Genomic DNA, 15,534 nt, shown 5'->3' with positions numbered 1-15,534 from the left:
TAACTTAACACCCACTTATGTCAGGTGACGCAATTATGTCGCCCCGTGTTCAGTAATCCAAACAAAACAACAGCATAGATGCATATCAACACGTAAATCCAATAATTTTTCAGAAAATATTTATAACAAGGAAGGGATAGTTCGTGCAAAGGTCTATAGCGGGACAAATGTGTCCAAGATTTACTGCGTAAATGCGTGTTTTACGCACACATTCCGCCTTAGTGTTGTAAGACTGTGGCTGGCACGACAGTGTACATGTTATGTCTTGGATTGTGCCCGGTCCCATTAATAATTAGTAATTTCGCAACACATGCCTGCTGTCCGCATTCATGCTGTTTTAACAATTATTTTATAATATCCTTCTTCTTTATGTTGTATAGATTTTCCGTTTGACCGAGACACACTGTGCATCAGTGTTATTACTCTTGCCACTACCTGCCCTCGGTAGAGGGTGCTCGCTGTACGACGCGTACCGTTATGTTTTTAAACAGATTGTTCCCCAGGTATTGAGCGCTTCTTCAATGACAGTATCTTTTGGGATTTGTAAATATGAATCACACACACACACACACACACACACACACACACACACACACACACACACACATATATATATATATATCATTTTTGAGAATCAATGCAGATAGTAAATGGGCAGTAATACGGTTTACACATTCATATTCAAGTGTATTTGTAATAAATTGTTTTGGAGACAAGTACATGACCAGTCGGCTGCAGATTGGCTGGATGGCAGTTATCATCATTAGACTTCGTTATTTTATTATTTTCCTTGGTACACATAATTCAAGGTGGTTTTGCTTACAGTAATTATATTCTCTTGATGTCTTTCTCAAGGCCATTTTCATGGCACACCCGCGGCTTTGGGTGGCCCCTGGTTGTATGTGGCTCCTACACACATAGCCAGCTTTCCCTTCTTTTTGCACCACAATGTAACATCTGAGGTGTGCAGTCTAGTTCAATGCAGTTAAGTGTGTTTATGTGTTTTTCATGGTTTTATATGGGCATCATTAGTAGAATTAACAATAAGGGAGAAAGGGAGAAAGAGAAAGATATAGGGAGGATTTGCAATTCACCATTTTGTGGATCTTTGTTCTATCATCCTATGGGGTATAGAGAGATAACAGCTGGCCTCAAATGCTGGCTTATTGGACTATTGATTCTGCCGTGAGCCTAAATTGGAATCCACTGTAGAACAGCTTCAAAGACCCATCTCATGTGCTGCTTATGAACCAGGCCAATATTCCTGTCAATGCCTTAAAATGGACATGGTAGACTGACCTTCGACCTCTGTCTGAAAAAAATATTCTTCTTTGAAGGCCTTAAGACAAAATCTCCAAGGCCATCAGGTGCTATGATTTCCACTGTCACAAATGTCTCACTTCGTAATACGAAGCATCCCACACCGACCTAGTCCAACATCTTTTCTGCACGCAAAAGTTGCGCAGTCTTAAAAACCAGCTAAATGTGATAGGTCTGAGACAGAGGATCTGTGATGCAATTAACCTGGCTGCTCTGGTGCGTAATTAGTCTAATTGGAGTCTCTTTTATGACCAGTCAATACGCTTACGCTCAATATGAAGAATTTCCCTGGCAGCAGAGCGCAACAGTCTTCAGCAACCCTTCCGCACTGACACCCAACTACACTGATCAGCCACAACATTAAAACACCTGCCTAATAGTGTGTAGGTTCCCCTCGTGCCGCCAAATCAGCTCTGACCCATCGAGAGTTTTTAAAATCATGTGGAAATAATTCACCCTCTAACAATATCTTAGCTTTTTATAGCCCAGTAGCAACTAATAATGTAATAAACTACCAATAGTGTAATAACTCCCAATAATGTCATCCATTTCAAATTTTTTATGTAATAAAAACCAATAATGTAATAAATAGTAGTAGTAGTGTACTTTATTGGAATTTGCACTGTTGCGGCAAGACAACAAAGTAACACAATCAGATACAAATTTACAGTATATACAAAATATCAGATACAAATATACAGTAAATACAAATATATACAGAAATCCAAATATACCAGAGAACACCTTCAGAGGTGGAGTCTATGCCTCGACGAGTCAGAGCTGTTTTGGCGGCACGAGGGGGACCTACACAATATTAGGTAGGTGGTTTTAATGTTGTGGCTGACCGGTGTATTTCACTGTGGTACCATCCACACTGATAACAGCAGCATTTCTTATTTAATGCTGACTATGAAACTGACCCTGGGTGGCAAAAAATTATTAGGATCCCTTTAAAAATGAAATATGTTACAAATATACATGGATATCTTCCTGAGGAAGGTTTAAGACTTCTCCAAACAGCCACCCTCACGCACAGCAGTTTACCTCGCAGTTTCAATTAAGAGTGCGATTAGTTCCTTTGCACCTCGGTAATCAGTGGGCTAATTGTCCTGTGTGGATGGTGGAGGCCATGGTTCAGACCCACGGCAGTCCTAACCCCGTTGTGCTCCCAAAGACATTGTGAAATGGCTCCGTGCGGTATCTTAGTGGAGTGTGGAACTGACTGTATTCCTCGCAGAAGCTCTCTCTGTTCCCTCTACGTCCTCCGCCTCTGTTCTGTCGGATGTCATATGCAGCTCTGGCTTGTCCATTTTTGTGTGTCTCCTGTCGCTCATCTCTTCTGACAGTGGTAGAGCGCTGGAAAGGAAGTGGTTGACGGCCGTGTTCAGGGGTAAAGATGAGACGGCTTTGAAACTGAATGTCATTACTGTTATGCTGTATACAGTAATGTAGTAAGCACTCTCAGAATTACAATGTGTGTGGGACAGTGCTTTTGTTTGTTTTTCATGAAAGACGGAACTGCAAGCCAGGGAGCTGGGATCAGAAATATTAAATCTCTGTGGAATATTCAAACCTCACCTCCAGTCCACTAGAAATCAACCATGATGCCTTAGAAGAACTGACACCTGCACACCACATGCTCCCCACACCCTAACTACTCCTCCACCTTTACAATTAAACTTGGCTGCTCTAAACTATACCGTCAGTGAAAACCAGGGTGTAAAGCAAAATATTCCCTTATGGGAGCTTTCTGCTACTCCCCCAGGGATGTTTGTCTGTAATGACATCAAATTCCTTATTCCTGTCTCCATGAGCATGACAACCATATTGCTAAAATTACATAATTTCTTTCTGTTGATGTTTAATGTTGCTATATCTTCTTGAGACCTGGCCATTCAATTTTGTCCTCTCCAGAGGACATGTTTTTCTGACATAGCCATGCATGCTACTATACCACTACAGTAGACATACAAAATTCAGAAACCTTTTTTTTTTGCTGGGTCTCAAGAGGATATAGATCACTTGAAGTGTTATTATTATTATTATTATTTTTATTTTTATTTTTATTTTTATTTTTATTATTATTATTATTATTATTATTATTATCATCATCATTATTGATACAATGATGAGATGAGAGCAGATCTGATAGTTGTTTTAGAACAGATCTGATTTGTTGCTTCCTCTGCTCTACAGAGGAAATCTGACATTTGATGTGGGGTACTTGCAAACAGGAAGCTTGGGGGTGAGATAAGGTTGTTTCCTTTACCACATTTGTGTACTTTACCGCATCCGTGAGGCAGAAAAGGTGCTTAAAAGGATTGCCTCTTAACATTTGCTTCGTTCTATAGAGGATGACTCCCAGGTTGGCTGCACAAGGAGCAGGTTGCAGGTGACATTTTTAAACCGAACTAAGCAGCTCTTGCTGTGCTCCCATATACTAGTCTCGCGCATATGTCTCTGGATAGCCCTCCATTTAAAACCACTGTTTCCGGTACGCTCTGCTGATGTCAGTAGGGCCTCTAGGTCACATTTCAGCCCAAACTGCCCTCTGCTGTTGTATTGTTGCAATGACACTGCACAGTGAGCTCATAATAATTACATACACTACCCTTCACAAGTTTGGAATCACTGAGAACTTTTCATGTTTTTGAAAGAAACTGATATTTTCATTCAGCAAGGTACCATTAAATTGATAAATTGATCCTTTTATTTATTCAAAAAATTAATACAACACACAAACACCTATGAGAAGTGGATGACATTAGAAAACACAATGGTTATTCAGAATCAGTATACAGGGGGAAATACAAGTTGGCATTTCAGTCATAGGGAAAATCACATCCTTCCAAGTGTATGCACATAACAGAGTAAGCAAAATCAGTCAGACTCACATGGGACAAGATGCAAGCCGTGCAATAAAATGAAGCATGCCGTTATCCAACATGGGGTTCAGAAGCTTGAGGACTCCCAAGCAGTTTCCGCTCTGATTGTACCATGTGTCATAAAACCACTTCTCCCTCCACGCGCTATGTCATGTGGTGCACACATGCAGTCACGCGGCTTGGTCCCCAAGGATATCAACATGCCAAACAGCCAGAGACTAAAGTCCCCTGACTAAACGTGTCTGGTTCCTAGTATGCATAGGAACCAGGGAGCTTTCACACCAATCATGTCTGCAGCTGTGTGTACAAAACTCAATGCAAGCTCATGAATTCCTTTGTCTGGACTTATTAGCAAGCGTAATGGTAAGTGGTAAGCTAGCTAGAAAACTGACTATCAGTAATATTCAACCAGACTTCTACAATGATCTGTTATTAAGCTTTTCATCAGTGTGATAACCAAAAGCGAGTAAATGGAACCATCTCCAACACCATCTTCAGGTGCAAGTCAGCAACAAGATATGATCAATGAAACTTGATGAATGTGGACACATATCGGTTAACAGCAGTACTGTTCAACCCAGTGCATGTACATGTAACAGACCTTCGTTAACTGATGCTTCTAAATCCTCTGAGTGTAATGCTTGGAAGAAACAAATCCAGTATAGAGAGTTAAAAGTTTAGTTAATTTATTCAAGTTAACATTCACACTTAATTATACAGTAAACACTTGATATCCGAATTACAGGTGCAATTTCAGTATTTAATACAGACTAATAATAGAAATCAAATCAAAAATGAAAGATTATCTGTGAAAAACTGTGAAAAGCAGCATCTTAAAAAACAAACCTGTACATCTGATACATTAGATTGTAGTTTTAGACTCAACAGGAAAGTCATTACAACATGAATGCATACAAAAAAATCAAAGCATTTAAAAATAATATATTAACAAAACTCTCACAGTGATCAGTAATATTCTGTAATTTCTCCCCTTTTAAAAACGAGTCACCTCTTTCTAAACATCCACATAAATATAAAAATGTAAGAGGACATGAAGTAAATTATAAGAAGTAAATAAGAAGTAAAGAGGAAATGATCGTTTTACTTTCAGAGAGTAAAAAAACACTCAAGGCAAATTTGAGAGCAAAATGGAGTCTCAGCTGCACAAAGTACAGGCTACACACTGCCCTCTACTGGTAATTGAAAGCAGTGGAGGTTAAACAGCACCCTCTGCCTGTTCTTAAAAATGTTGCACACATCCTTCATGAACAGTCATTCTGGATTTTAACTGAGGTAGGCATTGCAGAAATATTGTTGGCAACATTTTAGAGCTGAATTTTAAAGGTGCCTGCATCTGTTGAGGCAGGATGTATTATGGCACTACTGACTTGTGCACCAATATTCACATCATTACCACCCATTCTCATGCTCACAGCCTTCAGACAGGAGAGCAGAAATGAACCAAAGCACAGTGGACCGGTCGCATCAAAATGATGTGAAAAAGGCAGGCTGTTATTCTATCAGCTTTAATAACACTCTAAACAGTGGACTCTAAACAAGGACTCTAAAAGGCCATTTTTTTCTTATTGAGGTGCACACAATTCTATGGACAAAACTGCAACCCAGGTACATGCACCACTTCTTTCATAGCGATTAATCAAACATTCAATTTCAATATGAGTTTCAGGCTGCTACTGAGCACAGCAACCATTTTAGGTTTCAGATCTGCTTTTGTACAATCAGCATATTTTAAGATATACATTAAAGCACATATGCTATCAAAAATAGAACTTCAAGTTTTTCTGTTTTTTTTTTTTTTGAGAAACCATTTCCATACACAAAATAAATGCACCATTAGAGAAAAGGGAAAAAGTGAAATGTCAAAACAGCATAACTGTTCCCATTGAGGGAAGAGGTTGGGCCATTTGCAAGGCCTTTTTGTCATGGACTGTTTAAACTTTACAAATTTTAGGAGCCCCATTAGGCTTCCGTAGTGCCTCCACTCTTCCCTTAGTACCGTAGTGACTATATAAAAACGTAGCTTGCCAGCTCTGACACACATACTAAAAGATCAAACGGCTGATCACCGGGAACACGCCCTTGAGGTCATGAACAGCCAGATAGTCCCCCAGCACAGATAAATAACATGGATTCACTTCTACAAGCCGATACAGTATCCGTTACAGAGCACACACGCTCTGGCCGAGAACCACGTACGGCTCTGTGGATTCTCAAGAGAGAAACGCTGGGAGCGTAATGTTTATGTGGTGCAGAGTGGTTGCCAGGACAATGCCGCCAAGCCGCCGCGACGCTGCGGCGGTCGATCATCCCTACTGAAGGAGATCTCTGCGGATCGAAAGGTTGGGCGCGCGTTTCCGCGCCGATAAACTGTGAGGAGACCGCTTATTTTTGGTCCTGCCCCTCCCGTGCAGTTTGTGTGTGTGTCTGTGTGTGTGTGTGTGTGTGCCTGTCAATGTGAGCTTCGCACTCTCCACTAATCTATCTATCAGCACTGATCCTTTAATTATGAATTAATTTTCATCATCCTCGGTCTCCCGAGGAGAGCAGGCCTCAGTGTCGAACCCGGGCTGCTGTCCCTCCGAGGCTTCTGGGGCTGAGCCGTTCAGCCGATGGAGGAGCGCTCCCACTGCGGTGCAATACCCCTGCAGGAAAGCGAGTGGGAGTGGGGGGGGGGGTAAGAGTTAGAATCCGTTACGACAGGGCCCTAACAGGGGCCCAGGACAATCACAAGATACCCGCGGTACAGAACGGATGCCTTTCCCACAGACACACACCACAGCCACAGTAAAACACTGTGCCTGTCACATACTCAGTGCTAGTTTGAGGCTGCAGTCATTTTGGCTTATGTTCACAAGAAGTCAACTGCATACCCATAACATACTGTACCACATGCCACACGGTCAATTTGGTTTTAGGCTGGGAAGGTTTGGAGAAGGCCTGTTATTATGGAACATCTGCACCCTTACGTTTGCTCTTCTCTCTCAGTTCCATTTCATAGAGCATCTGTAACATCTGAGTTCACTGAGCCCAGTTTATTCACTCAGTCCAGCTGTTGACTTCATTAATCAATCAATCAAACTTTATTTCGGACTCAAGGTCCATATACTAACAGCCATTACTAAAAGTATTAAATGAGTAAATAAATAAATAAATAAATAAATACTAACTGAAGGCTCAGGCAGGTATCAGGGGAAAAAAAAAAAACCACGCTGATTAATAACTCTCAGCTTAGCAACGGCAGAGAGGTCCCTAGCAACGGACGGAGAATCACTGCAATAAGAGAGCAGGGCTGAGGTGTCCTTTGGCAAAGCCGCCGCATGCTGAAACGCTGCAGGCCACACACACACACACACACACACACACACACGGTGAGCAGTGATCGCAAAAATCGCAAGCGAAACCAGCCGATCGCTCAGCTAAGAACGAAGGCCAATTTTCGCTTCAGGAATGAGAGGCATTACAGGAATATGTAAATGCCAGTGGTGCGATATAAATAGGGTGCTGCAGCGGACCACCAAATGAAGAGACTACGATACTAACAGGACATTCCCAACCATAGCTGTCTGTCTGCAACAGGACAACTGAACTGATAAGATGTTTAATGATAACAGACGGACGCTGTGGAATTAAGAACTGCTGTATAGATGGGGGATCCAGTGTATGGACTGACAGTCAAGTGTTACAGCTGTCACAGTGTTAATAAAAAACTATTTGACAGAATGCGCTCATAATTTCATGTAACAAAACCTTTTCTTTTTCTTATGATCATTTTGCAGGAAAATGTATGTTATTTACTAAATGAGAAAAATAGGTAAAATACATTCATGCTGGAATCCATCAGTAATCATACTGCCAGCTACTGTGCACTCTTGTATGTTCCTACTAATAGCGTGTACAGCTCTGGATCTGTTTCAGGATTTTCCAGTTTGAGATGGAGGATAACTTGTTGCCATGGAGATGGTGTGACAGTGGTGCATTGTGGGCATTGTAGTTTTGTGGGTAGACAGGTATGGCTCTGGCTCATGCGTGAGTGTATTAGAAGAATGCTTCACCAGCAGTGCTGTGTGGCTGGGAGTAGGAGAGGCACAATCATATTCCTGCTTGCTGAGAAATAAATGCTCGAAAAAAATGTAATTATATATGTAATAACATATGTGAGTGTAAGCGAGTGAATCTGACTGTGTGTGAGGAAGAGAGAGACTGAATGACTGTGAGGGTGAGTTTTAGAGTAACGGAGTCAAAGTTTCTGAGCCTGTGCATGTGTGAATGTACAGTAGGCTGTGCACGAGAAAGGGATATCTCAAGTAGGTCACTGTGCTGTAATGTAATGTAATGTAATGTAATAAGTGTGTTTACAGTGAGCGCGTGCAGTTGAGTGAAAATACCTCATGCTCCAGGAACAGTGGCTTCATCCGACCTCTGGACCAGAACTGCACTCCAAAGGCCAGCAGCTTCCTGGAGATAGTGTTCCCCCGCAGTAAATTCCCCACAAACAACACCCGGTCAAGGATGTCCTGCAGGATGGGCGACACAAACACCAGTCGGGTGACGTTAGACAGAGGGCGGTTACGGCCGCAATCGGTCAGAGTAACGTATCGCCTACCTGCCCGCACAAACGAACACAAACCCACAGACAAAACCAACATCGGTTTTGAAGAGGTGAGAAATGACTGGTGTGAAAACACTGCAAAAACGCTGCGTTACAGCCTGGAAGGGGGGGTGCGTGCCCTAGCCCGGGAGGCACCGCCCTAAGGAGTGCGTAGCCTCTGTGCAGACGGCCATCTCTCCGTGCAGTCATAGCCCTGTACAATGCTGCTTGATTGACAGGCCACAAGGCAGCACTGTAAAGAGGCCGACAGCAGGAAGATCCTCGCAAAGCCCGGTGTGTGCGTGAACGTGTGTCTGTGCGTGTTTGTGTGTGTCTGTGTGTGTGTGAATGTGTGTGTGAATGTATATGCGTGTGTGTGTGTGTGAATGTGTGTGTGAATTTGCGTGTGTGTGTTTGTGTATGGGTATGTGTATGGGTATGTGCATGTGAGTGAATGTGCATGTGTGTGTGTGTGTGTGTTAATGTTTAGGGGTGTGCGTGTGTGAGTTTGTGTATGGGTATGTGTATGTGAGTGAATGTGCATGTGTGTGTGTGTGTGTTACAAGTGAGCAGAGAAGAATAGTAGAGGCCTGACCTTCAAGATGCCTTTGGAACAGACGAGCCCGGTGATGCAGTTGGTGACACTGACCAGCGTTGCACGCGCCAGATCCTCCCTGCTGGCCGCCTCTCTCTTCTCCTTATGAATCATCTTCCCAAAGCTTCAGAGAAACAAGCACAGGTTGAGCTGAGTGGCTTATGAACAGAGGGAGGGAGACAGTGTGTATCGGTACACAAGGATTAGAATGTGAATGGTTCATTACTAAACTGGGTGTGTAAATGAAAGGTTATCCTGCCTCCCATTCTCCCCCACACACACACACACACACACACACAAACACACACACTTGTATGCGCACACACGTTCACTAACACCCACATACACATACAGACGCATACGTACATGCAAACACTCACACGTCTCTCACACATGCTGTCATCTGCACGCACATGCTAACACACACTCCTCCATTGCGCTGGTTTTGTTCAGCAAGGGTCTTGGGTGTTCCAAAAGGCAAATATGCCTGACCACTTACAAGTATAGAAGCTAGTGGCAGATTCATCACTGTTCCAAAGCTCAAACGCATAAATTGGGTGTACGCACGAAAATCCACTTCAAATAAGGTGTCCTACACAACTTATAGTTAAAAGTTCTATGCAAGGTGATAGAGCACAGGTGCGTTCCACATTTTTCGCACTCTCGCGCTTAGTGTCACATACTCACGACAGGACATATCGATTTTGCGTGTGTGGTAATCATGCCTGAAAAATAAGGGTCGCCGCAAGGTGGGAACTGCCGAAAGCGGGAGTGGCGATGCACAGCATCTCCGGACACTTCGGCGCGCGCCGGAGGGCGAAATCCTGCCGGCCGGTCGCCGAAACTCACCTGGCGACCACGAGCCATGCCGGAATGTGGAGGCGTTCGTAGTCCCCGCCGTAGATGTCGCGCACCAGCACGTCGACGCGACTGCTGTCTCCTCTGGAGGCCAGCTCCATGGCCTCGTCGAACGTCTCGCACCCAGTCAGCAGGCTGCACAGGCCCAAGAAGGACCCGCCCCCGTAGCTGAAACGACATGATGTGAGACACACATGTCACATTAACACTTATTTTAATGTATATGATATAATATTACTATTGCCCTTTTCATTTAAAGCCAAATCACAAAGCACTCCACATCAGAAGTAGGCCTATATAATCAATAATAATAATAATAATGTAAGGTAAAATTTCAGTTTTCCCAATCAACTCTGTTGTTCCTTCACAACGGGACATATTCTTCCATGGCGTGCACACTGGTGGAGTTGTAAAAATTCCACTGCTGTACATGAGTGGAGCCATAAAATGCCCCAGGATGGGGAGAGCAGCACATAGACAAGCACACTGAATGGGTATGACATGGTATGTGGGGTTATGATCACAAGTATATAAAGCATAGTATATTTATACATAGGTATGCCTACATACGTGTCTGGGTCACAGATGGGTCACCACCATTGATTCCCATAGAGAAGTATTTGGAGAATTGATAGGTAAAATCATAGGATCACGTGCCATCGTACAAAGTTATAAAGTTATCTTATTACTGTCACTGGATTTTGATACTTCTCCTTTGTCTACAGAGTAGGGGGGGAAGTGCAGTTTCTCTCGTTCTGGAGGAGTAGGGGGGTTTCTTGGTGGGGCAGATGTTACCTGCCTATTTGTGTCCAAACCTTATTTGAGCAAACCCAGGGAGCTGTGGGGTATGGAAGGCTTTCTCAGGATTGGATTTAAGGGAAGTCCAAAGAAACATTCGAGGAGAATCTGCTTAGCAGTTCTCCTGGTACCATAGTCTTTGCTGTACAGAATATTTGGGCATTCATCAATACTCACTTTGTGTTCCTTTTCTTTGTCCTAATTTGTTAGTTTGTATGTCTTTTATTTTCATAGCAGTCTTTTGCCTTGCTTTGTGAATTAAAGTGTTCACCTTCTCCATCGTTGAAACTGCCTATCCTTGGTTATTGCCAACGATCATATTGTGTCATAATAAAGTTTTTTTCCTTTTTCAGAGCAGCCAATGCACGTGTACGCGATCCTGTATTCACATACATCTTCACTTTACAGGATTTGAAGTTAATGGAGTCAGATAAACATGTTTTCCTCCCTGCAACTAAATCCAATTCCTTACAATAACAATAATAATAACAATAATAATAAAGCACTGATCTAAGATAGAGGATTTCTAGGCTGATATTAACAACCAATATTTACACCAATGGCCAATTCAACCAGTACCGATACTGATGCAGGTAGGCTTGTCATACATTATAGCACAATAAACTGCAACCATTTTACTGGTTTCAGCATTTAAATGTAATGCAATTCTCTTCCTCCACATTTCAGCTGATCTGGTGAGAGTTCTGCCAGATAGAGGCCACAGTGCATCACCCAAGGGGGCGGCAGACTGGTAAAGGCAAGAGGGACTGTAAAATGATTACTGTTGTTACCATTATTATTATTAATATTATAATTATATAGTACAGCAGGTAGTAAGAGACTGGGGTACCTGGTGCCGCCCACAATTTCATAGTTATCCTGGGAGTGGATGGCGATAATGCTGACCCCAGTCCCGCAGTTAACCAATAGCAGAGGGTAGGGGTCCTGCAGGTCATAGGGAGCCTTCTGGCAACACTCCATGTCCTGCACATTCTGGAAGGAGTAGCACTCGATCTGGCCACACAGGTACAGCACCCCACGCACCAAACTGTTTATTTCATCAGCTTTGTGCAGCTGCAAGTTCCCAATCTGGAGAGGGAACAGAACAAGGAACCAATTTGTTTTTTTTGCAATTTTCACAGGTCAGTGAGAGATGAGCACAAAGTATCACGTGTCAGTGAAGCCTCTGCAGTTTCACAACTGTTCCTTCCACTAAAAGAAAACAAGATACTTGAGCATTATAATTATTATTATTATTTTTTCATCAACAGCTCATCTACGGAGTTATTGGCATTGGCACTGGATTTTTTTTTTCCAAAAAACTTCAAACACTGTTGCCATTAGGCCTAATTCTTAGTTATGGCATAACATATTGAAGCTATGTAGCTACAAGTCTAATGCAAAACTAAAACTGAGCCATAATAATTATACATTTAGGCAACGTATTATTGAAATTTTGATGCTAGAAAATTAAAAACATTTTTGTAACTCTTTTTTTTGAGTGACAGCCCTACCCCTTGTAGCCCCCTCAGTTCCTCCATCCATATAGCTAAGTGCCTATTCTTGTCATTTGATATGTGCAAACAGATAGCAAGTTATCTCGTTAGCCAGCATAAAAAAGCTTGGACAATAAACTCACTGCATGGAACTCCTCCTCAAACTTGCACGCTCCGCCTCCGGTGACGCTGAGCATGGCTTGAAGGGTGGAGCAGTCCTTCTCACGGGCCATCTGGAAGAAGGTGGCCATGTCCTGGGTGGGGAAACGGATGAAGTGCAGGTTACCGCGGCGACCCAGCAAGGTCAGGTCTTTGAGCTCCAGGTGGGCGTCGCGGATACCCATGGAGCCATAGGCCACGCTGGAGGTCAGGTAGCACCGGATGCTCTTCAGGCACTCTGACTCCTCCTGTTCCTCCTCGGCTGTCATGTCCAGTGGCTCGAAGTACACCAGCTTCACCAGGGATCCCCCAATGTCCATGCCAACCCAGGGGAAAGCTGCCAAAACAATGGTGTGGATTAGTCTTGGGTGTGTGGAAAAAAACACCCCAGCCAACAACTACTACCACTAATAATAATAATAATAATAATCATCATCATCATCATCATCATCATCAATAATCAATCAATCAATGTACTGCTACTTTTCACATCCTAAGTATAGTTACTTAGTAAAAGCAGAGAAAAGACTAAGTGTGACATCAGGATCAGGATTTGACTTCTGGTTCAACCTGGAGGCCTGAGAGGAATTTGCGTTGTTAAGGACCTTTCATATACAGGCTGTACAAAAAAGACTGTACCCTCCATATACAGCTAATCACACCAATGTGAAGAAGATAATTGCAGTTTAGCATGGTCAGCCAAGCAAGGCATGCCATTTTGCCCATACCCCATCCTAGAGATGCAGGGCCTGTTTATTTATTATTTTCTTTTTAATCAACAACCAATTAGACTCAAGAAAGACAGGTGCAGCAAGTTAACTGTTCGTCAGCTGTTATGATTAATTGATTGTAGTCCTGTAAGAACAAAAATGAGCAGACCGCTTAACTCTTCAGAACAAGGGTTGATGATCCAGGCCCAGGCCAGGGGTGTCAGAGTTTATAATACTGATCTGGATATCCTAAATCAGTGAAATGGGAAACTAAAACTGCTATGCGTATGCCAGAATAAACTCTTAATTGTGACCAATTCAGGAAAAAAGGAAGGTTCTGCCTGTTTCCATTCCTGACCAGTTTCTTCAGTTCTATTAAGCCGTATTAAGCCTCCGAAATACTTTCAAGTGAACATTCGTAATGTCGACAACACAGTGACATGATTTTGGTCAAAGTTTATACACTACTTGGTCAATGTTACCTGGAGTCTAAGTCAGAAAACAAAATGGAAGGGATCAGCTAACGACAGTAGCTGTCTAAAGACATTTTAGTGACATTGTGGTTCCATAGGGTTCTGATTTAAACTGAGATCTAGCTCACACGCTAATTAGCCTACACAATTTACCTCTCTTCTTTGCAATACCATATAAAGGTTTTTTTTGGCATAAATAAAATAATGGAATATTTAAATTGTTCCGATGGCTAGACGGAGACCGTATAATATCAAGTATTATATTTCACGAGCAAAATAAATTCAGAAGCTATTAGAAGCAACAATTTAAGCTTGCATCCTTCTGCAACGCATGATTAAAGCTAGCTAGACGCAGTAGTGTACAAAACTAACGTTAGTGATAATAGATGACTGCATGACAGGCGAGCTAGCCAATGCTGGCAAATGATAGCAAAGCACAAGAACCTTCAGTCTATAAGCCGAACACGAATCGTTTACATTAGCAGACTAGCTAGCCACCGCCATCATCACTCTTGACGAAAAGATGCGCCCACGAAAATGTCTGCTCTTATGTTTACTATGAATTACAAATAGAAAAAAAGAATGGTACTTACAGGGTCTTTTGCCATCCTCGATTTTCATTTTTTCCTGTCGGATGGAACACAGCGTGCCTGCACTTGCCAATGGCACTTAACTTACAGCAACTATCTGGCTCTCTATCACGATTATTTCCCTTCAGGCTTTTAACAGGGTACAACAACCAGAATCATCTGGTAAACACGTTTACAATTCGATGAATTGCCAGGGTTACTTTCCGTCCATATATTTCTCCTGTATCCACTGCTGTTGTTCAGTGTAAATGCAGAACATATATTTCTGCTCCTCCGTTGTAAAACAGGTTTTCCTGGTGAGTGAAAAAGGCGTGACTGTTGCCCCCATTTGTTAATTATTGAAGTTTCAGCTGAGAGCGAAAGATGCAAACTTGACTCAGCGATACCCGGAACGGGAGCGGGGATGAAAGAGGCTGCCCCTCCCTATCTATTCTCATGGAACCTCCCTTCGATTTTAACATCAGGCGCGGGATAAAGCAAGGCTGTGGAATCCAGTATCGCCTTTCATTTTTTTATTTTTGGCGACGGAGATGCTAGCAGTTTTACTTTAAAATGACACCAGTATCCAAAAGTTAAAGGCATACTATATACTTAAAACTGATTTTGATTGCATGAATGGGATCCTGTAAGTGAATTGACTACAGTATTTTCTTTGTAATACTGAAAGCCAATGGTGCTTTCAGTATTACAACATAAAACATACAAAACATAACATACAATTACATAATATAAAATAATGAGGAGAACAGGCCATGCAGCCCAACAATGCTCGCCATTTTCTGGACTAAATTGTACCTAGTGCTCTGCTTACCTGTGGACTATATTGTATTTAACACCAAATCAAGCCTGGTCTTGAAAATCCCCTGAGTTTCTGCCTCTACTGGCAGTCTATATTATAATTATAGAATACGTCCACACATTGACCACTCTCTTCCTTATATTCCCTCACGAACGCTCCGTTCGCAGGGTGCAGGCCTCCTTGTTATTCCTAGAATAGCTAAAAGTACCATAGGTGGTAGAGCCTTCTCCTATCGTGCTCCC

At 42.5% G+C, this 15,534-nt stretch overlaps 1 protein-coding gene across 1 annotated transcript; it reads right to left on the bottom strand.

The window, feature by feature from the left end:
* Window positions 1–4,874: 4,874 nt before the first annotated feature.
* Window positions 4,875–14,919, bottom strand: LOC135250288 (pantothenate kinase 3-like). Its single transcript, XM_064326428.1, has 7 exons — window positions 14,497–14,919; window positions 12,705–13,057; window positions 11,916–12,154; window positions 10,259–10,435; window positions 9,410–9,533; window positions 8,612–8,740; window positions 4,875–6,868 (listed from the first exon to the last, which is right to left on the bottom strand). The coding sequence occupies exons 1-7, from the start codon at window positions 14,522–14,524 to the stop codon at window positions 6,737–6,739; spliced, it is 1,182 nt and encodes a 393-aa protein (XP_064182498.1). The 5' UTR covers window positions 14,525–14,919; the 3' UTR covers window positions 4,875–6,736.
* Window positions 14,920–15,534: the final 615 nt, after the last annotated feature.

This window comes from Anguilla rostrata, chromosome 3 (genome assembly GCF_018555375.3).
Source record: "Anguilla rostrata isolate EN2019 chromosome 3, ASM1855537v3, whole genome shotgun sequence".
NCBI lineage: Eukaryota > Metazoa > Chordata > Actinopteri > Anguilliformes > Anguillidae > Anguilla > Anguilla rostrata.
Note: the sequence above shows the minus strand (reverse complement) of the source record. Positions and strands in the feature narration are given on the sequence as shown.

Bases quoted from the DNA above. Each gene is read 5' to 3' on its own strand.
- LOC135250288 (XM_064326428.1), bottom strand. From the start codon at position 14,524: ATGAAAATCGAGGATGGCAAAAGACCCT. The intron at 13,058-14,496 runs GTAAGTACCATT...TTGTTTTGGCAG, and splicing joins CGAGGATGGCAAAAGACCCT to CTTTCCCCTGGGTTGGCATG. The intron at 6,869-8,611 runs GTATTTTCACTC...GCTTTCCTGCAG, and splicing joins CACTGTTCCTGGAGCATGAG to GGGTATTGCACCGCAGTGGG.